At 37.3% G+C, this 24,820-nt stretch overlaps 3 protein-coding genes across 6 annotated transcripts in view; all 3 read left to right on the forward strand.

The window, feature by feature from the left end:
* Nucleotides 1–7,207: 7,207 nt before the first annotated feature.
* On the forward strand, nt 7,208–14,128 carry LOC140224840 (protein D3-like). 4 transcript variants are annotated; one of them, XM_072301623.1, is made up of 5 exons: nt 7,210–8,125; nt 10,012–10,138; nt 10,902–11,039; nt 11,998–12,076; nt 13,259–14,115. In XM_072301623.1, the coding sequence occupies exons 1-5, from the start codon at nt 7,889–7,891 to the stop codon at nt 13,446–13,448; spliced, it is 771 nt and encodes a 256-aa protein (XP_072157724.1). In that variant the 5' UTR covers nt 7,210–7,888; the 3' UTR covers nt 13,449–14,115. The 4 variants fall into 4 exon arrangements, with proteins under 4 accessions (XP_072157725.1, XP_072157724.1, XP_072157726.1 ...); XM_072301625.1 differs by lacking the exon at nt 7,210–8,125 and adding an exon at nt 8,504–8,575 and having other exon boundaries at nt 13,259–14,128; XM_072301626.1 differs by lacking the exon at nt 7,210–8,125 and adding an exon at nt 9,569–9,637 and having other exon boundaries at nt 13,259–14,128.
* Nucleotides 14,129–14,821: 693 nt separating this feature from the next.
* LOC109041644 (protein D3) overlaps nt 14,822–24,820 on the forward strand; it is a 427,804-nt gene continuing 417,805 nt past the window's right edge. The window contains exon 1 of the mRNA XM_072301616.1: nt 14,822–15,342. Within this exon, the coding sequence (XP_072157717.1) occupies nt 15,121–15,342 (222 nt within the window). The 5' untranslated portion in view covers nt 14,822–15,120. The remainder of the gene's footprint in view (nt 15,343–24,820) is intronic.
* The window catches only part of LOC109035698 (putative odorant-binding protein A5), a 119,639-nt gene continuing 116,400 nt past the window's right edge, over nt 21,582–24,820 (forward strand). Inside the window, exon 1 of the mRNA XM_072301619.1 lies at nt 21,582–22,161. Coding sequence (XP_072157720.1) covers nt 21,862–22,161 — 300 coding nt within the window. The 5' untranslated portion in view covers nt 21,582–21,861. The remainder of the gene's footprint in view (nt 22,162–24,820) is intronic.

Here is a 24,820-nt window from a genome sequence, read left to right on the forward strand (position 1 = left end):
AATAAGACTTTTTTTTCCTATACACATATGCCCGAAAACGCTTCATACGTGAACTATGCGCTTACAAAGTTGCCATTATTTTTCGTTCAAATTAATATTGCTCCTCGTCATTTTTTCATAGGTGGCTGAAACTTTGCGTAGGGGGGTAATTTTTAGCGCTCTATTCATTTTTTGTGTTTTCAAGGACGTACGTCGTCAAAAAATGACGTCACAAGCTTTCCCGAATTTGAAAATTGTGATAACTTTTTTCGTAGATGATATTTCGAAAAACGGATTACGGCACGTGAAAGAGCGTAAAAAATCAAGGGGTCGTAGTACTGCACAAAATTTTCCAGAAACGCGTTATTTCGACGCAAAAGAACTTCGAAAAATTTTAAGATTTTCGAAGCTCCATTTGAAACCATGTTTTCGATAAGCCTCCAAGTATGATTTTTCGGTGGATATTTGATACCAAAAATATCGCCGCCTAACCGCGATTTTCGTAAGATGATGCTCGGGCCAGTCCCAAGCCTGGAAAAAGTGTGAGGGAAAGGTCAAGAGCCGTCTCAATAGCTTCGAGGTTTTCGAAGCCCCTTGCTCTGTAGGCAATTTTTCAATCCTTGCAGTAAAAATTGCCTACACAGCAAGGAGCTTCGAAAATCTTAAAATTTTTCAAAGTTCTTTTGCGTCGAAATAACGCGTTTCTGGAAAATTTTGTGCAGTACTACGACCCCTTGATTTTTTACGCTCTTTCACGTGCCGTAATCCGTTTTTCGAAATATCATCTACGAAAAAAGTTATCGCAATTTTCAAATTCGGGAAAGCTTGTGACGTCATTTTTCGACGACGTACGTCCTTGAAAACACAAAAAATGAATAGAGCGCTAAAAATTACCCCCCTACGCAAAGTTTCAGCCACCTATGAAAAAATGACGAGGAGCAATATTAATTTGAACGAAAAATAATGGCAACTTTGTAAGCGCATAGCTCACGTATGAAGCGTTTTCGGGCATATGTGTATAGGAAAAAAAAGTCTTATTTTGAGCCGAAATAGCGATCCTGAAAGTTAAATACGTTAACTTCCGGACACCCTGTATACACTTATAGACATTTTTAAATGCCTTTGTAAGCTTATTTTAACTGTAAGTAAATAACTTAACTATGATATATACATTTTAACTTTAAATTTAACTTATGTAAACTACTACCTCTATATAGCGAGGAATATAAACACAAGGAAATTGAATGGTTGAAACCTGAAGTCTTGGTAGATGACATACCTGTAATAAATGATATAGAGCTAGAAAACGCAATACGTAGACTTAGACCTGGAAAGTCACCTGGCCCTGATCTTATTGACCCTTTGTTAGTTAAGTTATTCATTAAGTCTAACTTAAAAGCCACAAAAGACATGCTTAATGAGCTCTTGAAAGCATCTGTTTTCCCTGACATCTGGAAAGTATCTAGGCTTGCTCTTATCCCTAAACCATCATCGTCCATAGATGTTAAATTTCGACCAATTTGCATGTTAAACTGTTTCTCTAAAATACTTGAATATATCCTATATGATAGAATGTTGAAATTTGTAAAGTTGTCGGATAATAATATGGATTTAGGCGAGACAGATCAACTGCTGATGCACTCCGGGCCCTTAAGAAAATTTATGACGATAATAGAATAGTTCCTCATAGGCATAGGCAGTCCCCATGCCTCATAGGTATTGATGTTAGGAACGTATTCAATAGCTTGAGGTGGAGGGATGTGATTGATAGTCTTATTAAGAACATGGCCTCAAATTACATAGTTGCCATCGTGCAGAGTTACTTATCAGAAAGATATCTAGTTGTGAATGGAGAATTGATTCAATTATCTTCTGGGGCGGCACAGGGATCTATTGTAGGCAGTCTTTTTTGGAACCTTGTGTATGATGAAGTGGTTCGTATTAAAATTGATCCATCAAAAATAATAGCATATGCTGATGATCTTCTGATAATTCTTAAGGCTTATCCAGAGCGAGTTATAGAGGAGAGCAATAGAGTAACAAATAAAATAAACAGGAAATTGAAAGAAAAAGGACTTACATTGGAACCAGAAAAGACAGAAGCGTTGTTTATTGAGGCTCCAAACAAATTATAAGACACATCTATCCTAGTAGATGAAGTTCAAGTTAAAGTCAAGCCCTCTCTTAGGCACCTTGGATTTCACCTAAGTAAGAATTTAAGGATGACTCACCACGTTAGGACTATATGCAATAAGGCAAGAAAAATGTCGAATGCACTACAATCTCTGGTCCCTAATTGTTTTGGTCCTACTTATATAAAGAGACTCATGATATTCCAAGCAGTGCTGTCAATAATTTTTTATGGTGTATCGGTATGGGGTGACTTTCCTGAGATGAATCTTAAGTGTAATTTGTACGAGATTACGAAAACCTTACGTCCAATGAAGAGAGCTCTGTGTATGGCGTACAGAACTGCGTCGGCGAACTGTCTTGATATTCTGTCGGGTTACTAGAAGAGAATGTTAGAAAATCGAGAAAAGAGGAGGATTTTATAGAAATTAAGAACGACATTGTTGATAGATGGTGTACTCGTTGGAGGGATAGCCCTACTGATGTCTGGTGCAAGCGCCTCATTCCGAATCTGGAGGTGTGGCTTGATAGGAAACACGGGTATCCCGACTTTTTTTCTGACGCAGTTCTTTACTGGTCATGGGGCTTTTGGATCATACTTGCACAGATTTAAGTTAATTGACAGTGATCTTTGTAAATTTTGTACAGTAGTCCGTGACACACCAGAACACACCTTTTTTGAATGCGCTAGATTTATAGATGATAAATTAAAATTTGAATGTGAATTGAATGTTAACTTAACTCCTGAGAGAGATGTATTGACGAATATGTGAAGAAAATTCTAACTGTCAAAAGAGATATTTATAGCAATAATAATAAAGGACCTAGTACTAGCAGTGGCTAACAACACCCCCCCCCCCCCCCGGCCGACGGTATACCCTCGGGTGATTCCGGCACGTGTCAGAGTACTGATACCTAGTTGTGTATTAAGTTGCAGTTATAAGTCTTAATAATAAGAATGACATGTAAATAAAAAAATATATACATATATATAGCGAGGAGATTAATAAGGAACCCCTGATATGGCTTTAACACATCTACTCAAGAATCAACAGGCCACTCCCCTATTGCCACTAGACTAGAAAGGTACTTTAATTTTGACATTAGACAACATGGACTTAGAAAAGGCAAGTCAACTTTGACTGCTATGGAATCCGTAAAAAGAATTTACGAGTATCACATGAGAAAGACAGTTGGTAAAAGGGGTTTACTATGTTTAGTTTCGTTAGATATAAAGAACGCCTTTAATAGTATCAATTGGGTAGATTTCATTACTACTCTATATAAGAGAAATGTTCCTCCCTACTTGATCAAGATTTTTAAATCCTATCTGTCTAACAGATATTTGGTTTTTCCCGAATTTAAGATTAAACTGGATTCAGGCGGTGCGCAAGGTAGTATTTTAGGACCTCTTATTTTTCTAATCATTTTCGACGATAATGGTAAGACTCAGATTAAACCGTGGAACGGAGAAAAATGTACATGCTGACGATACTTTACTGGCCTTTGAAGTAGAAGATAAGACAGCTCTTATCAAAGAAACAGAAATTACTACCAAAAAATTAAAAAAGAATCTGAAAAAGAAAGACTTATGCATGGAAGAAGCAAAACGGAAGCACTAATATTAGGTGGCAAAATTCAGAAAATATTTTTATGTGAATTATTATCTACATGTATACTTATATCCTTTGTGTTGAATAAAGATAGAAAGGGAATGTCCTGAGTATTTTTTAAAAAAAAAAAGCCACTCCTCATTTTATTTGATGCATGGGTATGAACCCCCGAACTCCTTTGACCTGGCGATACTTCCTGAATCAACAGACCATTCCATACTTACATACAATAATTTAAATAATTTAAATAATACATTATTTAAATGAACATTTAAATAATCTTCAAAATATTTGAAAGACTCTACCGACTATTTTACAGAAAGCACAAAGCAATCAGAAACAATATTTTGATAAAAATGAAAAAAAAAAAAAAAAAAAAAAAAAAAAAAAGGGCGACTGGTACTTTTTCAACTGGTGACAAAGTTCTCCACTAGAACGATAATGTCCCAAAGGATAAAAACAAGAAGTTAAGCCCTGAAATATGTTGGCCCTTTTAACGTCGTTAAAAGAATTAATGATTTAAATTACGTAATCAACATGGAAAAATTCAATAAGGCAACAAAAGAAATTGTTCATGTCTCAAAATTGAAAGAATTCAACGAGCCCTGTACTACTTATTTTCTTGAAAAGGACTAAAATTTTGAGCCATACCGCATGTTTCTTATTTTTTTCGTTCTACGTGGACTTACTTAAAGGTAAGGATTGTGATAACACAATACGCAGAATAAGAAACTCATTTGCAATTTCCGCTTTTTCATTTCCTGTTTCAAAATTTAAGAGACGCTCTCTTATTCTTAGCATATTCTCACTCCTCCAGCCAACAAGTTAACGTCCAGTAATTTTGCCTTAACTTTTTCAACCTTTTCCTTTCAAAATGGGAGTCGCAAGTAATGATGTTAATTCCTCAGTTAACGACTCCAATAACAAACGGTATATTTTTACCTCCACACAAGATTTGATACAAAATCTATTATTGTTTTTGATTGTTCTTGCTGCAATAATATTTTTCCTGGTGAAATATGGCGCACAACAGACAAGTCGGATGTGAGGGAATAATATATCAGATGAGCCAAAAGTTGTCTCCATAGTTGTGTGGAAAATTCGTGTGATACATTCAATCTTTATTCTCTTTCATCTGAACCTTTTAACTGAATTTTACGCGTACTTTTAATTTTTTTTCTTTGTCAATTTTTCAATTTTTTCATCGTTTCCAAATTTTTCACGATTGCCTGTTCGATTAACTGTTTACTTCCACACTTTTCCATTTTTCTACTAGTTTCGAAATTTTCTGAACTTTTTCGTGTTATTTTCATTAGCTCCGGATTTTTACATTTCTACGCGATTTTTTTTTTAACTATTCGCTATTTCACTTTTTTATGTTATACATTTCAACGTGTCATGACTGTGATACGATATATATTTTGTTACCCTCGTAATTCGACAGTCAAGCGGAAAATTCTTATCATTTTGCATCTACGGTTGTGACTACACGCTTCTCCTCTTACGAGTGACCTTACGCACTCCAACGAACAAGTCCTTTGCCGATGAATGCCAAAAGGCGGATTCCGGTATCGCACATTTTCAACCAGAGTTGAATTAAGTAACCTTCTGTACTTGTTTTTTATCTCAACCTTTGCTGATCTTTGTTTTTTTTTATAGTCCCGAAAATGCTTGTCTTCAATTTCAATCGTCACTTCCATTGTAAGTTAAAAATGTATCTGTTTTATATACTTAAGCGATAAAAAAAAAAAAAAAAAAAAAAAAAAAAAAAAAAAAAAAAAAAAAAAAAAGCTGATCACGAGCAAATCCCAACGAACAAAATCTATTCCAACGAACAAAATCCATTGTGGGAAGAGAAATGGCACAATTTCACTTGACACTTAAAAAAAGCACTGCACTTTTGAAAATCGGTTCGGTCTGAGCTGAAAAGTCAGAAAACGAGTTTCGGGACCATGTCACGAAGTTGGCACCATATCACGGTCGAGTTTAGCACCATGTCAAGGAGAACGTTCTCCGACAAGGCGTTCGTGGCGTTATGGGGAAATAACTATAAAGTGGGAGAGCTGAATAGAAAAAAGGTCGTTTGGACTGAATAAAATATGTTACTTGAAGGATGGAATCGTTACATATGGGGGATGGACATTCGGGTGCACGTTTGGTTCACGGTCAAAACCGAAGTGAGAAGCTCTCGTAGCAGCCTAAAACTCGGCGTCCAAAAAGCGTTATCACTCAATCCATCCTCTGCCGCTATGCAATAAAAATATGATAAAGAAAGATGCGTTCGACTGATCACAGCAACGAGTAAGTGAAGCTTGCTCGATGCTCCGTTTTGGAATTCATAGAGGGAGACCGAAAATGTGGGAGAAAGGGAGATGAAAAACTGTATGAATAATTGCGTTGCGGCCGGTGCACGCGACACTTGCATTGGGCATAATCCCCTCCGTTTCTGCGGTAATTTCTTCTGTTGTATGGGCAGCCTCTACCGACAAGTCGGATGTGAGGGAATAATATATCAGATGAGGCAAAAGTTGTCTTCATAGTCGTGTAGAAAATTCGAGTGTTACAAGGAAATCGCTGAGCATTTTCTGTAATCTAATTTTGGAGAAATTATAAAAAGAAAGATACAACACCACCTTTTTAGGAGAAAAAGCGGAATCAATAATAGAAATAGCTTGATAAAAATTCACGAATCTAATGTATTCTCATTCGGCACAATTATTTCGTGCTTATATCGTAGTTCAATACATTGTAATTTATTTGCTCCGAATTTGTCAGATTGATCTCCAAGGTCAAATATACAGCCCAAAATCAGAAATGAGTTTCGAGTAGCGCTGAATTGTGACGTTTTGAAGTTTCACCTTTAAGAAGTTTGAAAAAGTCAATAAATGCGTCGGAAAGTTTTGGAAGTATCACAAAGTCAAACGGAAAACTTGAATCACTTGTAAAGTACGCGATAAATTCTTTTGTATTGGACAAAAAGAGAAAAAGTTTCCGTGTTCTAATCGAAATTCATGGCCACTCTCGTCCATCTGCCAAAAACTGAAGCCAGCTTAAGATATAAAGAATCAGGTTTACCCTTTTTTTCATATTTTTTTGTTTCGAAGATATGACGTATTAATAACCTTACTTTTATGGTATTAAGAACGACCACGGCATACTCAAGAATGTTTCTGCCTAAATAGAGTCTCTCTTATCTTGCCGCCACTCCAATTATTGATGCTTGTTGCTTCATTAGTGATTTATGCTGAATGTTGGGTTTCTTAGTTTCACTTAACCTGCAAATTCTTTATTTATTTAATTGCCACCTGTATGCTAAAATGTAGTTAGTACCCGTAATTTTTAATTCTCATCAGCATGTCCTTAGATTATTTTTTTGGTACTTGCTTGTAGTCTGTGATCCTTATGTATACCACTGAAGATGGCCCTATGGGCTGAAATGCATTTGGGTAAATAAAAAATGTAATTTATGCATCTACTTGGCGTACCTCACTCTCTCCGAATCTCTCTTATCTGTTGGAGCGCCCTCAATTTCGTATGATACTGTGCAACACCTCTGTTGTGAAATAGTTGCTTGAGACGCCGTGGCACGGCGCCGACGCGGCGCGGCGGGCGGTCGACCAGCGCGGAACGCGCATTGGCGCCTACAAACCCAACAGAGATACTTCAAGCATTGCGCAATGCGTGAAGTATCCCCTTAGGTTAGCGCGCCGTGCTTGCTGGAAAAAAAAGACCAACTTGAATTCATGTGCTCAAATGGTTTGTTTGCATTTGATTGTTAACTTCGACCTGGATAGATAAACCTTAGATTAGTAACGTTTGATAGAGGGACATGATAAAATGAATACGTCGTCATGCTTAATTCTCTTGCAACCCTCCCCTCTCTTTTATGGTAACCACTGATTACACGACTCTTAATCTCTTACGGTATTGCTGTACGGCTAAATTTTATAGAGTGAACTTTCTGGGACTTTTCTTCTAAGACTTACGTGCCGAGTACTGTTAGTAATGTCTGATCTCTCAATGAAGTGTTAGAATTTTGTGCTCTATTTTTTCGTCAATAAAGTATAATCCGTCCGTTTTATGCCAACCTTTTTATTTCTAACGTCTTTTTGTTTTGAGCGATTCAAATTAGTCTCACCTCCTCCTTCCCCAAAAAGAAAAAAACAATGCTAAAATCGTATATTGTGATCTTATATTATTGTGTTATTCAATTGTGTCAGTTAAAGAACTATTTGGTGGTTGGAAAAAGGGGTTTTAGACAACGTTTCAAACCTGAGGATGACGTTGACCCTCTCATCCCGTTATTTCCTCACGAATGGCCTCCTGAAGAAATCAAAAGGAATTTGAAAGCCAGCGATGTCATACCGGATGTAATACCTTGTAGTCCAAAGTACGTAATTAATGTAAGTCAATAAACGTAAACGATAGGTCTATTTATATTTCAGACCGGTTTATTTTTACCTAATGGACCACTAGACAAGGCACGAATTCAAGCATTCTGATACATGTTTCTTAATTAGAATTTCACGTAGAACACGATTCGCGCAACGAAAATTACTGAAACTAACTCCTGACAAAGATATTAACCTTTTTATTTCACATTGGTTACGCGGATTTTGAACTGCCCGCTAACAAAAAACTCAAAGCTCCATCTAGTGGTCCATTACCTGAATGATATTTCCAATCTTCCACGATTGTTTTCTTTCCAATAATTTAAAATCTGTCATTAATAATGAGAATATCCCCTGCAAAATAGTATAACCAAAGCATATATCTGGCAGATAGTGTAACTTGTGATGACTTTCTTCAGCTCCGAGCCAAATTGTTTTGTAATACCTGCAATAATTTCGATGGTAATGGATTTCATTGACGTTTTCAAATTCATTGATAATGTATCAATCGTTATATCACGCCAATCACAATCCTTTAAAAGCAGTTGGATTTTGACAAATAAGACTTGAAATGGACAGGTGAACAACACAGGAAACGTGTCATTCAATATTTTTTCTGGTTTCACTGAGCTCTTCCAAATGTCTTCCAAATTTTTCTTGTGCAGTTTCGTTTTTAAGCAAAATGTTTTTACGGATATGGGAGTCTCCTTGAAAATTTTAAAACACCTAGTGCAACATACATACACACCCTCACACACACCCTCACAAAAAAATCATGGGAAACAAATAAAAATAATTTATTTTCTGAAAATGTCTTGAATGCGAATAATTGGCTGCAATGTTTTTTTCTTTTTAAATAGCCTTGCTTTGAATTTCATTCCGATGGACCACTGAATTTAGACTCGCCCGAATTACGAAAATTTCATGGTAGACACGAGTGTCGATGTAACGTAGAAATCCCTCGAAAACTAACATCCGTGCCTCCGTTGTCGTGCGTTGAGTGTAAGGAAACCAGAGCGCCTGCAATATTGTGTGTATGCAACGCGGATATCCTGAGACCACGAATAGTTGCATCCAGAACTAGACGTTGCAACAACCGGGACGCCTTCAATTGTCTCCGCTTGTGATAACAAAATGTGTCACTCAGCGCATTCATGCGACGCACAGTAGATCGAGTCAATCAGTGAAGTCGGACATGAAATTTTTGGCTAAAACTGCAAATTTTGATGTTTGATTCGTCACATTTTAAATTTTAAAGGGGGTTTTTAGAAGGAAATTTTACGATTAAACCAGTGGAACAATTTTTAAAATCTCAAAGTTTTGTATAAACAGAGCTATAAGCTTTTATAGTTTCCAAATTTTGTCCGACCTCTCCCATTGACTCGATCCACTGTGACGTCGATGTATGAAGATATGACAGTTTGAGTATTTAATCATGGTGAAAAAAGAAAGAATAAATATACGACTAAAATGGAGACTATTCATGCAGCCAATATTCTCCTGTCTTTATCGGCAATTGCATCAGTAAGAACGAAAACACACCAACTCAGTAACTCGAAAATGCTCAATTTCTATTAAAGACAGTTAACTGACATACAGGCCATTGAAGTTAGCGCATCTGTTCCAGCTTGGACCTTTAAAGTGTCCATAAGCGCTTGTCTTTCGGCAGCAAAAATATTTTTCTTAAACTATTTTCTTCACCTACGTGCAGTTTTGTGTGTGTCTTGATTAGTTTCATTTTTCCGAGTTGGTGTGTTTTCGTTCTCACTGATTCAATTACAAACTCTTAAAATCGTTATACCTTTTCGTATATAGTTAAAGACTTCTGGAGTTCTAGATTATTTCTTTAATGATTAATACTTATTTCTACCTCTGTTTTCTGGTTTCTTGCCACGCAGGTCACCTATATCCCCGGCGTCACAGTGTATTTTGGGAACAAGCTTGAGCCCGACGAATTGAAAAAAGAGCCCGTGAAAATCGGTTGGCCGGTCACACCGGGTCATAATTACACACTCATTTTAACAGGTAAAACGAAAGACATTTTCAGCCCCTAATTGAATTGCTATTTTTCTCGACTAGCATGACACCAAAAACTTACACTTGCAGTTGAAGTGAGAAAACAATTCGAAGCCTTCAAGATCCACGTGGAACAGAGACTGACGGTTTAGTTTTGCTTTAATTATCAATTCTTCTTCTAAATGTATAGAAGCAAGAAGTATGTAAGAATGATGAACATTGACTAATGAGAGATGATGAATTTTGCACTCTTGTGATGAGCAGCACTCGTAAGGAGATATCTGGCCACAGAAAATAACGCTTTTCGAGAAATGTTAGCTAATGGCTCAATACTTAAAGTCGCATTTTACCCGTTGTATCCCATTTTTAAAAGCCTCAAAACGTGTCCAGGTTTTTGGCGCCCGGTTAGAGCTGTTTAAAACGTTTTTTGCTCCTTTTTACGATTCTGTCAAAAGTTTGAGTCATACTCATCATCAAGTACGTTTTTTTCCATTTTTAATCTCTAGACGTTACAATTGTAAATGGCTCCATCTCCAAAAAAAAATAAGTTAAAATCAACGTAGGGTGATCCAATAACATACTTTGGATATAAGCCCTAAATTTGCCCTCAAAATTTTGAGATTTTGATTTTCTTTGGATATGACTCAAAATTTGCCCTGTTTATAGATCTTTTCTCTGTAATTATGCCTAATCAATGTAATATTTCTGTCTCCTTTTAAATATGATGCATTGCATTTTAATGGACTTGATTCCCCGTCATTTTTTTCCGTAGGAGCTGATGAACCGTCGGTTGCAAATCATGTAAATCGGGAGCTCCTGAAATGGTTGGTAGTTGATATACCAGGCTGCGACCTGCATCAAGGCGTGGAACTTGTAAAATATGCTCCTGTGGAAATGATACAAAAAACTGGTATGATATTTCAAGTTCACATTTCATTACTAAAGGGGCAATATGATTTTTTATTCACACAACAAGTAGCAATGCCATAGCAGTACCAAGAGGGGCATTTGAAGCCACACACTGACTATACTTTGTAATAAGGGACTATACGATTTTCAGCTCATTTTGAAGACGACATACGTGACATAAGTTTTATCATGCAGTCAGGTGATTTCATGGAGGAACCAGTAATAGTGGTTCCTCATTCTCACTGCAAAATGTAAACAACATTTTTGCTGGCTTACGGGATTTGTGATCCGCATCAATGAATATTTTTGCTTGCAAGACGCAGAGAACAGTCAGCTTATTTCTCCTCTATTTCCAAAAGTCATATATTACTGGGTATTATTAAAAATAATGTGACAATCCACGGAAAAAGGAACCTTATTCCAATGAGATAAAATTATCAGTAGAACGATTTGTTCGTGCGTAATAGCTTTTCCGAGGAACTACGATTTTTTAACTGCGAACTTTAAATTGGCTAAACGCGTGTTTCCCTATACATTTTCGGCAAATTTCATCCCGAAATTTCCCATCGTTTATTTCTTCTCAAATTTGAGTTTTCTTGTGCCAAAGGCCCCTTATTTGTGGATGGGTTGAAATAATTAACATATTCTAAATGCTTGCCTTGTTGTATGGTACTATGTGATAAAAAAAAGAAGCACGACTCCATTTCTCTTGGTTGCATACATCCATATTGCAATAATAATTACAAATATAATTTTCGAAGATTTTCACTGCGTTGTGATTACAGTAGATATCGGTTAATACGACATATCGGCTAATACGACGGATTTCGTTCTCCCCGGCGAAACTCCATAAGTTAATACGACAACGGTTAATACGACATATCGGCTAATACGACGAAATCCCGTGACCCCTTGAATGTCGTATTAACCGATATCTACTGTACCTTCATTTTTCTCAGGTCTTCATAGGTACGTTTTTACTGTGTACGAACAGCCGAAAGAAAGACCAAATTGGAATGAAACATCAATTCATGATAAGTAAGTATGCAATATTCTCTCCCCCTCCCCTCTTTTGCTGGCTATTTGGTTTTTTTTTTTTTCTTTTCTTTTTCACCGTTTGGAACCTACAGCCATTTACAGACGTTATTTAGTGTCCGTAAAAATCAGGGCGATAGGCGTTGCCGTGGTCTAGGCTAATCAATTTTCCAAGGATTAAGGTGTCGAGTGGAGTATATTTCAACAGATCCACTCATCACTTCCGTGAAAATTTGTCGCCACTGCAAGAAGTCGAACTTGGGACCTATTGACCTAGAGTTAGACGTGCTGACCACTAAGCCAACCTGGCCAGCATGTGGTTATCTTTCAGCGAAGTAAAAATTACGTAGACGCTATCATAATCAACAAAAAAATTAAAATAAAAGTAATTTTCCAAAATAATTTACTTCTCCTCATTACAAAAAAGTCAATTTAAAAACAACATGCACAGCACATAACGAAAAAATGAACACCCAAAGGTTGTCATGTCATACAAACAGGGAGCTTTCACAAAGACTCTAATATGTCGAATAGTTTCTATAGACCACTAGACAAGGTACGAATTTCAGTAACCTGATACATGTCCCTTAACTAAAACGTAGAACACAATGCGCACAAGAAAAATTGCCGATAATTAATTCCTTGCGAAGATATTTAATGATTCTCGATGCGTGAATTGAAATCATTCGCTCATGAAAAATCAATGCTCTACGTGATTCACATTGCGCGCTAAACGTTATCATGACGAGTCTCTGCTTTATAAAAATCTACCAACCTCGATCTTGACGCTTTGGCTCAGCTGTAGTAAGTTGCTCATAGTTTGAACAACACATGGTGGGGAATGAACATTGCTCGATTGAGAAGCTTGCTGAAACCGTTGCAGTGCGCGATTTGACTCACGTAGAGCTTTAAGTTTCTTGTGAGCGGGCAGTTCAAATTCCTGGTGACCAATGTGAAATAAAAACGTTAATATCTTCGTTACGAGTGTTTTTCAGTAATTTTCGTCACTCGAATGGTGCTCTACGTGAAATTTTGGTTAAGGAATATGTATCAGATTGTTTAAATTAGTACCTTGTCTAGTAGTCCATTCCATATTCGTACGCAATCTGAATTTGATCCTATTTCTATCATGAAAATTGCATTTATTAATAGTATGTCCTGAATCTACGCTTTTCTTTTTTACAGTAAAGACGAACGCAGGGTCAAGTTCTCGAACAGGAAATTTGCGATGACGTATAATCTCGGTGATCTTTATGCGGCTAATTACTTTCATTCGGAGCCTGAACCTCCAAGCCGGAAAGGACCAGGGCCTGAGATTTACGAGAAGAATTATCGATTGAATGCCACTAAGACGGGTCTAAACGCAAATCCATGAACAAATTATTGAGAACTTTGGCTGTGATTTGCGGAACATTTCAAGAATGGCATTACGAAAAAATTGTTCCGGGGAATTTATAAACCCGCCTCCCCAAATAATCAAAGAAAGAAAGAAATAACAGTCGAACTTTCAAGTTTGTTTTCTCAAGCGAATGAATAAGATTCAATTGTTTCGTTTTGCATTTATCGCAGAGTCAAGATCTGGCGGTGAGACCAGATATTTTTGATGATGCACGCATTTTGGACCCTATTTATGTACAGGACGATCGAAAGTATTGATGCTTGGAGAAAAATTGACAAACTTCAAATTTCTTTATTTTCGACAAACAATAGACTCAAATTCAATCCTCACATTTTTACACATAACATTATCATCTCTCTTTTAAAAAGGATTTTTTTTTAAAAAAATGAAAGAAAAAAACATGTAAGTAGACGTTTATTCCTTTCCAAATCTGAGTTTTTAAAGTGTTTCATCAATTAATAAATAAATTCACTCGAGGATACATTCAAGAAAATATTCAAATATAATTCCTTTTTTCTACTCGGAATAGAGCTTGCTTTCAATTGTGAAATTTCCTATTGAAAGGAGCTAATAAAACGCACACTCACACAATGGAAAGTTTGAACCTTCTTGTATTTTTAAAAAAAAATCAATGACCAAAAAACCCTTACGTGTTATAAAAAAATTCAGTAAAAAATGTATCTGTTGATAATTTACTTTTTTCCTTTTTTTTCTTGTATCCTTGCTTTTTTGGCCGGTTATTAGAGACATCTCTATTTTTGTGTACTAATTAAAATATCAATTAAAACCAAACATACATCATTCCTGAATACCATTAACTCAAGCGGGAAAAATTTTTAATAAAAACTTCAAGTATTAGATATTTGCAAGATCAGCTTATGAAGGAAATAAATCACATCAAGTCTCAGAGAAGTTTCCCAAAAGGATATTGGCTTTTAGAAAACATAAACAAGAACTTCTGATGAACACGATTATTTATAAAGGTCCCAAAAGATGATGAGATGCACGAGAACTTTTTCTTTTTAAACTTCGCTCATAGGCGGAACCAGCAAATTGGCAACATTGTTTTTTTCCATTTAAATCTATGGGAATGTATCGATTCTTGGCGGGCCAGGTGCTCTGACAAAAATCGATTATTTAACATCGGATTAAACAGAGGGAATCCGGCGTTGACAAATTGCTGGATCCGCCTTTGACTCCGCCACGCATGATTATTTTGATAATGATAAACGCATGCATTGATGAAATACGCATGATTCGTACATTGTAGAAGATGATGAAGGAACATGATAAAAGGAATGTGTCAATACGTTTAAAACCTCCGCAGACCTCATCCTCTCCTTCCGTAAACACTAATGATTACGGAAATGACTACGCAACTCTTAACTCCTCACAGAGCGACACACCTAAATTTAACCCAGTGAACTTCCCAAAATTTTCTCACTTAATTAAAACTTGCACGTTAAATTCTTTGATCAATGACCGCTCTCTTAACTAAGTAGTGTTACAATTTCGTGCTCATTTCTTTTTAAATGAATGATTAGACTATACCCAGTTCGTATTACTGGCCTCCTCGCCTGATCCCCTTGTTATGAGTGATCTCATTCTGTCTCCTGTTTCCTCCATACCCTTAACCAAATAAGAAACAATGAAAAATCCCATAATGGTAATTATTAAATTATATTATCTATCATACTACTTAGTGGATGGAAAAAGAGGTTTTCGACAAAAATTCAAACCGGAGGATGACATTGAACCTTTGTGTCCGCTCTTCCCTTACGAATGGCCTCCAGAAGAAATCGAAAGGAGATTAAAAGACGACGATATCATACCAGATGTAATACCTTGCAGTCCAAAGTATGTGATTAACGTAAGTCAATGTCTATTTGATCTCAAAGCGGCATGTTCCAGAGTGTATGATTGACTGCATGTTATCTCAAATCTGCTTTAATGCTTTTATTTTTCACAAATTATCATAAGTAAACACCGAGAGCTTGTTGTTTTCTCTGAAAAATTTTAAACAATGGGTAGACTTACCATAATGTAGATTATAGAGAGAGTATCGCCATTAGGAGGCCGATTTTGATTGGCTCCTCCGTCTTGAGCATCATGGAGCTTTAGGATCCAAAAATGGCGGACGGTGTGAACACTTGCAAACATATAAAGACCGAAAAGTGGTTTTATTTGCATGTCGCATGTCGTGCCGAGACCTTTACTCAAGTGCATTAGTATGAAGCGCTTAAATAGTTTTACAGCCAATGTGTGTTGTGTTAGAGGAAACTCATCTTGTATAAAGTAAGATTGACAGCGAGTGCGACTGAAGCACTTAGTGCCGCGTTACTCACGCACTAAGAGGTAATCTGCCGTGCTAAGGAAGAACGCCGTATGAACATTCGAGAGTTGCCAATTTTCCTCTCAGAAAATAGTTATTTTTGAAGAAAGTTATGGTTACTTCTCCTTGAAACTTTCGGGAACTTTAGGTGAAATTGAGAACAAAATTATCGGAAAAATTGGAGGAAAAATCTTCACAATTTTTTCCGAAAATTGGTGATTTACCGAAGAAAATTTGGCAACGTCTAAAGGTTCATACGGCGTTCTTCCTTAGTACGGCAGTAATGTCGTGTCGTCCAAAACTTTCTACTAGGCAAAAAATGACGCAATTAGACTGCCGACGGAAAAAAACCACTGAAAGGTGTTCATGCAGAGTATATACAGAACTACAGAGCCTGTTTTGCAATATTCTTGTCGTCACAATTCACAATCTTATTGCTAGCTATTTTACCTTAATTTGGTGAAAATTTTGGTGCCCCATTTCAATATTGCAAGTTTCTTTCTGATTTCACCTTTTGACCATCCATACTTTGCGAGGGCATATCAAAATAATCAATTTTTTGTGTGTCTAAATTGCTCCTTTTATTTCCCGCACGATATGTTAAAAAAATTGCCTAAAATTGCGCTTAGGAGGGGTTTCAATTTTCAATTTTTTTCGCAGGATGGGCCCAAACCTGAAAAACTTACCACATGAACGTTCCCATAGAGGTGAAGATTTGGGAGGCCCGCACCAGTTACTGTGCCTGGGGCTCAAAAAGTCTGAATAAGATCCTGAATATTTGAGATTCCATGCTCGACTATCATATTTTGTATCATCTCCCTCGTAAACCTAAGGCCAGCATGATCCGATGGGCATCTTTAACAATGCTCGAGCATTTGGACTACATTTTGCAATTTGGAACTATAAATTCTAGCCTGGTTTAAAAACAACGTATATGCCATTAATTTTCCTACGCACATAAGTGTTTTTCCATAAGAGCCAGAATTTATAGTTTCAAATTGCAAAATGCAGTGCATTTGTGGTTTTGCCATCATTGCCCGTCATTTTTTGGCATCGTCAAGAATGCCTGGTCTTTCAAAGATGCTCAAACCCGGTCTTTACCCTTAATAGTACATTTCTGGCGTTTTCAAATATTCACAATTATTTTATCCGTCAAATCTTTACATCACCTCATTTGGAATCTTGGTAAAGTTGCAGCATAAATTTGATGTATAATGATTTGAGTGAACTTACAAAAAAAATATTACCCAAGTAGCAGAGGTTCCAACAAAATCGTTTGATTCTTGCAACTAATAGATTGATGTGTAGATTGCCCACTCTCTCCCCCGAAGGAGCTATCATTGTTAGAACTGGTTGCAATTAAGTTGAAGCATGTTTCAACTTCAAAGTACTGCTGGTTGCCTATCTTTAGATTTTAAACAGCTTCGGTTCAGCAATTTTGCAATCTCAGCAGATTGCAATTTTGTCTTCCGATCAGATCGCCGAAAGTCGGCACTTATCGACCAAAAGTTGACCGACAGTTGAAACTTTGTTGGAACCAATACCAACATTTTTTCAACTTGTTGCAACTTTTACATTGAAAAATGCTACTTGGGTACTAATAAACCTTCAAAAAATGTCTTGATCGACTCTGCAGATGCATTTTCTTTAATTCAACTCATACCCAACTTCATATTCCAGCGGATCACTAAACTCGGGGTAATTATCTCGATCCTATAGTTCGTGAATGTTGGAGTTCTGCACAGTTTCATCACTATTCTCTGGTATCTTGCCACGCAGGTCACGTACATCCCCGGCGTCACAGTGTATTATGGGAATAAGCTTGAGCCCGACGAATTGAAAACAAGCAGTTCCAACGCCAAAGCGTTGAAGGGCGCTTCTTTAACACTGCGCATGCGAGGAACGTTTTCATACGGCCAAGCGAGAGTATTGCGGACGGACGATGTATAACAAATTGCCTACGTGAAGGTGGTCCGGCAGCAACATACCCGCCGCTAGTCTCTGGAAAACAATAGAAAATAGTAGTTGCGTACGTTGCCAGCGAGCGCGCTGCGAGCGCATCTGTTTCAATTACCTAGCATCGAGCAACGAACGCATCGAGTCGGGCCTCTAACTTTCTATTCTCTCTGACATAACCTTAAACCTTCAACCCAGAGCCGCAAACAGCTGACGCTTGACCAGAGACAAGAGACCCTCCACTGGCCTCCTAGCGACAGGTGGAAGCTTTTACTTTCGGGGTTTCAACAATTCCTTATGGACAATTATTAGGGAGCAACAGTCATCACCCTAGTTTCGGCTGTTGACTTACCTACTTGGTCGATGATGAGCTTCGGATGACGTCATGAGCCAAACAACTTTCCCAAACGTCGGCCATTTTCGGTTTGTTTGCAAAACGAAACTGCCAACACGTTGTTGAACATCAACCATGTAGGTAAGTCAACAGTAGAATGCTGAAGTCCCGAAAGTAAAAGCTTCCACCATGGCCAAGATACTAGTGGAGGGTCTCTTGTCTTTGCGCTTGACGATGCTGCGCCGAGAAAATGAACCAATCACAAAATAGCACAGTAATACGTCACTAAAATGAAGAGATCACGTGACTGTTCGTGATTTTTTCGAATCAATCTGAAACTACAACCTCGAATATGAGGCATTTAAGCATAACGAAGCCCCAAAATAGTTTAACCAGGTAATACGTCCGTGCGAGATTGTTATGCTTAAAAGCAAAACATTTCACGAAAACTCGAATACCAGATGCAGAAAAAAATCAAATTTTCCCGGGTGTACCAGAATGGCGTCATTACCCATAAGGCAAAACGGTATGTAGTATAGTACATGTTACATCGGGGGAGTCGAACGGCTGGAAAGGGCGCATCTGGTACCCAGAAGCGCCCAAAAGAGCCCATGAAACTAGGTTGGCCGGTCACACCGGGTCATAATTACACACTTATGTTGACGGGTAAGTGGTTTTTCGTCAGAACTCTATCAAAAATGAAATCGTTGAACTCCACCGATGGTGAACACCAAAATCTTTACCAAGAAAGTCAATGTTCTCCTCACAGATTATCATTGAAATTCCTAGAAATTGAACCTACCTTAATCACTTGCAAAGGCTCATTGATGGTTACAGCTCTGACGGAACACTCCGGTGTTTCGTGTTCGATTAGAATTTGAGGAATGTTTGTGATATAGATAACCTTCAAAGGATAGTATCTTCTTGTTTCTATTGCTATTAATTAATTCTGCCATTTTGAAAGGAGGAAAAAAATGAAGAAAGATGCACAACACTGATAAATTTAAGGATAGTATAAAACAAAGAAAAAGAAAACTGACCCTGGGTAATTTTGTTATATTAAAAAATAAAATAACCTACTTAATATCACTCTATGAATTTTGGACTAAATGAAAAAAAAATGCTTGTAGTCATGGAAACGAAGAGGCGTATGTCTACCTCAGTAATTTCTAGTCAAGTTTGTTGATGCCCTCTCCGAAGAACTCTTTTGTCCGTTGTTTGAAGAAACTAACTACATCACGACACAGCTTTTCAGTTCCTCGTTAGATCCAAACTTTTAACCGACTTTTTTCTCCCATCCACCATATAGCCCCGATTTAACTTCAAACACACTGGAAACAAAATCTCAGTGTATTTACTAAGAAAAGGGTAAAATTACCAAGAATTCAGGGTTCTATTTGATCCCAGTTTTTTCTTGGTAAAATTACCATCTATGGAATTGGTAATTTTACTGGACCTTAGTAAAAACGCCAATATTTTTTATCAACTGTGATAGAATTACCGAGATAAAATGGCAAAGTTACCGGGAATTGATTACCAATAAAAGTGGTATTCTTACCTGAAAAAACAGTAAAAATACCGGTTTTTAGGTAAGCTTACCAGTCTGTCTTGGTAAAATTACCAATAATTGGTAAAAAAAAGTGAGATGGTAAAGGTACCAATAGACCTTGGTAAAAACGCCATTAATTTTTTTCAGTGCAATTATCAATTCTTTCCAGTTTTGAGGAAGTTCATGAGCGGTTTAAAGTTTGAATCTGACGAGGAACTGAAAAGCTGTGTCATGGGTTTCATCAAACAGCGGCAAAAAGAGTTTTTCGGAGAGGGTATCGACAAATTGATACCAAGATCTCAGAAATGTGTAAATATCGACGGAAATAGAGGAACCGAATATCGTTAGAGGAACCGAATAGTGTTTCCCGTAGACGAGTATAATTGATGTGTGCTAAAAAGCCGTAACATGAGTTTAAATGTTTTAATCTTAATAGTCTTCTGTATAATTTGTGTACCATTGGATTTTAACTTACAGGATCTAGCACCAAATTTCGTCTTTCATTTTGTTTATAAAAAATAGCGTAAAATTTTGATACTCTTATTATATAGGGCAATTTTTCAATTTGTACTCTGGCGATTTTCGTCTCGTTTCACCTCCCATTTTTTCCTCACAATTTGCAGACGGTCAAGAGGTGGCGGGACATTTTTCGAACGGACCGCAGAAAAATGCAATTTCCAAGCGAGCACTTAATCAAATATAATCCTTTCAAATGGTACAATTGCAATTTTTGTAGCGTTAATAGTTGTTATGAAAAATAATAGGGATTCTCAATTCCTGAACGACCCTCGTACTAGGCTGCTTTCCTCGAAAGAAATCTCATTGCTCTGATCATATCCCGGTATTTCACTAGAAACATGCTACTTGAAAAGAGGACAAGGCCTCTTCTTGACGAGCAACGAGCAGTAATAATAATAATGACATCCCTAAGCCGCATTAAAAAAATTAGAAGAATTTGATAAAAATTGGGGGCTTGAGAGAGGATGAAAAGCAGGAGATCTAAGAAATAAAATATGAGAGAATCCATTTTTTTTTAACAATCTTCAAAAAAAGTCTACAACCAAGGAGAAAAAAGAAATAATGCGTGCCTTCACAGAAATTATTATAAATTTTCTCCGTTGAAATTAACTGGACCGCGTTTAGCACAAAGGAACCAAGCCACATCTGTAGCTAATGCCGAATTCAGCTGGGCATTTGAATTTTTTACGAGCAAACGTTTGTGCGAATTCCCTTGAAAATTTCAAGGAATTTGTCTCGCACTGAACAGAAAATTCACTGGAGTTAGCACAAAAATACGCACAACCGGTCTCATGTAAGTAAAACATTAAATCGCGCAATTAAATTTGGCAATAGCTGACGTGGATCGGCTCCTCTCTGTTAACGCGCTCCAACTGTATCCTTCAAACAAAATGTTGCTGTTACAAAATCAAGATTTTACGCTTCTTCTTTATTACAGTGCACCTGGAAAAAGGGAGCTTCCAAGGGCAGTTTCAGATTTTGAGTTGAATCTCTAACAACAGGAACTCGGAAGATGTCTCAAGACTCTCAAGAAAGCAGAAGCAACCTGCTCCAAGAAACTGTTATCTGAAGTCTTGGATGCTCTTAACGACTGCACTGTATGCTTAAGGATTGCGATACGCATGATGCAAAAGTGATTTCTGAGTACAAAAATTTCAAGCCTGCGAGGAGCTTGGAATTGCTGATCGAACGGCTTTCCTCTGGAGGCGAAGCTCCGTCACCAACAACTTTCATTGACGATATGAAAACCTTGATTTCTTGGAGTAACACTGTCGAAGAATTGAAAAAAAATATTGAGCTGTTAAATCAAGAGTATAGTAAAAAACCCTTCATTTATTGGCTTAGCACATTAATATGGGAGACGAAACGTATATGAAAACCTTGATTTCTTGGAGTAACACTGTCGAAGAATTGAAAAAAAATATTGAGCAGTTAAATCAAGAGTATAGTAAAAAACCCTTCATTTATTGGCTTAGCACATTAATATGGGAAACGAAACGTGAAAAGAGGAACCGAAAGAACATAAAACGACACATGACGGTTCTAAAAACGGTCCGTCCTCTTGAGAAGAAGTATATAGTATTAAAATATCAGGCACTGCAACCGAGGTTATAACCTATTCGCGGCTGAGATTTTTATTTCCTAATTTATTAGGCTTAACGTCGAACGGAACTTACGGTGAGAACAATTTCATTCCCAAATGTTTGGCGCTCCTGAATTCGGAGGACTGATACCTTCCCACTATTTCAAAGCTCAAGATGCAATCATCGCGCTTCATCTTTGCTGCTTACGGCTTTTGAATCCGAAAACCGCTCTTTACCTTCATCATCTATTCTTGAGGAAGCGAATTGACGAGGGATTGCTTTCAGACAAGAAAAGGTTCAATTTTTATTTGGCGCAAGGAATAATACAGCCGGATGGTGATATGACCGGAAAACTTCGGATTGTACACGAGACCAGGTGCAGACTCTACGATAACATCGATGCTGAAATCGTGGAGGTAAGTATCAAACGACTTGTACGAATTTTTTGTAGCTTCGAATTTCGATGATTAGGGAGGCGGCATTGGTGCAGTGGTGTTGGGTGTGGGGGAAAGAACAGTTCAAGAGGGCATCGGGGGCTCATAGCCCATGAAAGGACCTTTTATCATTCCTAAATGGGCGTATTTCTGCCAAAAGGAACTATGTGCATTCAGACATGAGCCCTGAGACCCATAAGAATACATGCATAACAGGGCTCACGTCATAATGCACATAGTTCCGTTTGATTGAAATACGTCCAAATGTGCGATATTCGTACATACTCATCCTCTGCACGACAGCGAGAAGATACTGAAATAATGAGAACATTTTAAGCAATTGCTGAAGATAATACCGTACAAGTTTTACATCAAAAAAGAGTTAAAAGTGTCTTTCAGTTGTATCGAGTTAATCTGGAGAGAAACTAGTTATTTTTTATAAAAAAAAAGAAAACTGCTCTTTAAAAACGTGAAAGAGCGCGGTAGACATCCTTACGCAGGTGACCCGCGCACATTGCCGCTTGAAAAAATATTTTGTGGTGCCTTCAATTTTGTGTACACGCAATACGCATATCACCTGAGCACGAATAGTTGCATGTTGCATCAAGACGTTACAATGATTGTTGTTCAGCATTGATCGACCGAAACCGTTGCTAGATGCGTCATGCCGGTGGCCGGACACTTAACCCAACTTTCTTTGATCCAAGAAATTTTTGGCCCGATTGTGAAGTCGTTCCAACATTTTGGTTCGCAGTTTCCTAACCCAAGAGTTTACTTGGACCAGATATAAATTGATTATTTGCCCAATGTAATGATGTAATGCCTCGATTTGTTTCCGCTCAATGAAAGTGAGTTGTTTACTATGCACTGGAAAAAAAAGAATCTTAAATTTGCCATCAAGAAGTATTTCTTCTTAAATCAACAATTTTGCTGGTTAATACACGCTACTTTTTTGCTTAACCCAAGCATTATTTTTCTTGAATCAAGAAAAAGTCAGCTTAAAGCAAGATAAAGAAAATTCTTGTCGGCAAATTTAAGAATTATCCTGCTTGATCCAAGCTACTTTTTTTTCAGTGTGGTTAAATTTTCATTTCCACATTTTGTGATAGTACTAATCTCCGGTACTCACAATACTGGAATTTGCTAATGAGGCTTTTTTGTCTCTTTGCTTTATTCATTAGGTTCTATCTCTTGATCATGTTTGATAAAATGTATTACGCACCGACTATGAATAATTGTTCTTTTGTGGACTTTTTCCTTACTCACTCTTCTTGCGGGCAGAGGAAGTAGTGTTGTCCACCAAAAAAAAAAAGTTTAAATTTCATCATTTTTGGCGCGTATACGTAGTATACCGCCTTTGCGATCGTTTCGACCCCCCACTCGATACAATAACCGAGTCCCTTAGTTCCTTACCGAAAAGTGACTACCGCGAACTTCTGAGATTTTCCAAAGCGTGTAAAAAGTTTACTAATCCGTCAATAATAATTATTTAAATCGGTTTCTCATTCTGGGGCTTTCTAGTTTATGTGTAATGAATACCAAGAGTCTACGTTACTTGGTTTTTTTTAAAAAAACCTAAGAATACTCAGCGCTGATTTGAAATATGCATATATAAGCAGAATCAAGCAAACTGATTCGAGGACGGCTGACCAGTTCGGCACTCTTCGAATGAAAAATTGCACTCATCCATTTCGTTCAAAACGTTGCTTTGACAGAGCTCTCCACCCCTGATATGCTTTTCAAAAGGACCCTACAACAAAACGGCCAAATCGGCCTAAACACGGAATCGTACGATTTTCTCAGGGATGATAGAGGGTCTTCCCAGACACTCAAAACTGGTCATATTTTTTGCCTAACCCCCAGGGAAAAGGGGGGGATGGGGGGTCAAAGTCAAAACCTTTAAATTAGCATAACTTCTCAACGGTTTGTCGTAGAAAGATGATCTTGGTGTCAAAATTTCCATAAAAATGAGAGCTTTCAGAATATATGTATGAAATTAATAAAATATTAAAATTTGACCCACTTTTGGGGCATTTTACAAGGTCCCCCTTTCGTAAATTTTCGTTTTTTGAGATTTTCGGTTGTTCGGTTCGCACGAATCAAAACAAAAACAATTTCAAATGAAAGTAGAGCGTTTAAGCTTTAAAACAAGCCCAAGATGATCTTGGGGAAACGATTAGAAGCGGAGTTATGAGTCTTCAAAGTTGACGCGGCGCGCGGGAACCTTGTATGTTCCGAGTCTCAAGGTCACCTGCGCGCCCCGGATTGCCTGCAGGTTGCAAGTTTTTGTGTTTTTATGCTTCTGTAGGTCATTTTTAATGTAAATCATTCAATGAAGATAGTTTAATCAGAATTTTTTAATTTTACACAATGGGCCTTCGGCGAGGTACACCACATTAACGTCAAAAAATTTTAACTGCGTTTCAAATAGCCCCCTCAAGCATAACTGAGACTTGTTTTGAAGCTCAAAGCTCGTCTGCTTCTACGAGAAACTATTTGGCTTCACCAAGTGAGTTCCGTCAAGCGCTGTAGCTTATAGCTCAATTAAAAAAATTTAAAATTAGGGGTACCCCAAAATTTGGCATCAATGGGTTATAATTTCTAAATGGTTCAGTTCTGTATGGAGCATATGTATATTTGA

This window comes from Bemisia tabaci, chromosome 6 (assembly GCF_918797505.1).
Source record: "Bemisia tabaci chromosome 6, PGI_BMITA_v3".
NCBI lineage: Eukaryota > Metazoa > Arthropoda > Insecta > Hemiptera > Aleyrodidae > Bemisia > Bemisia tabaci.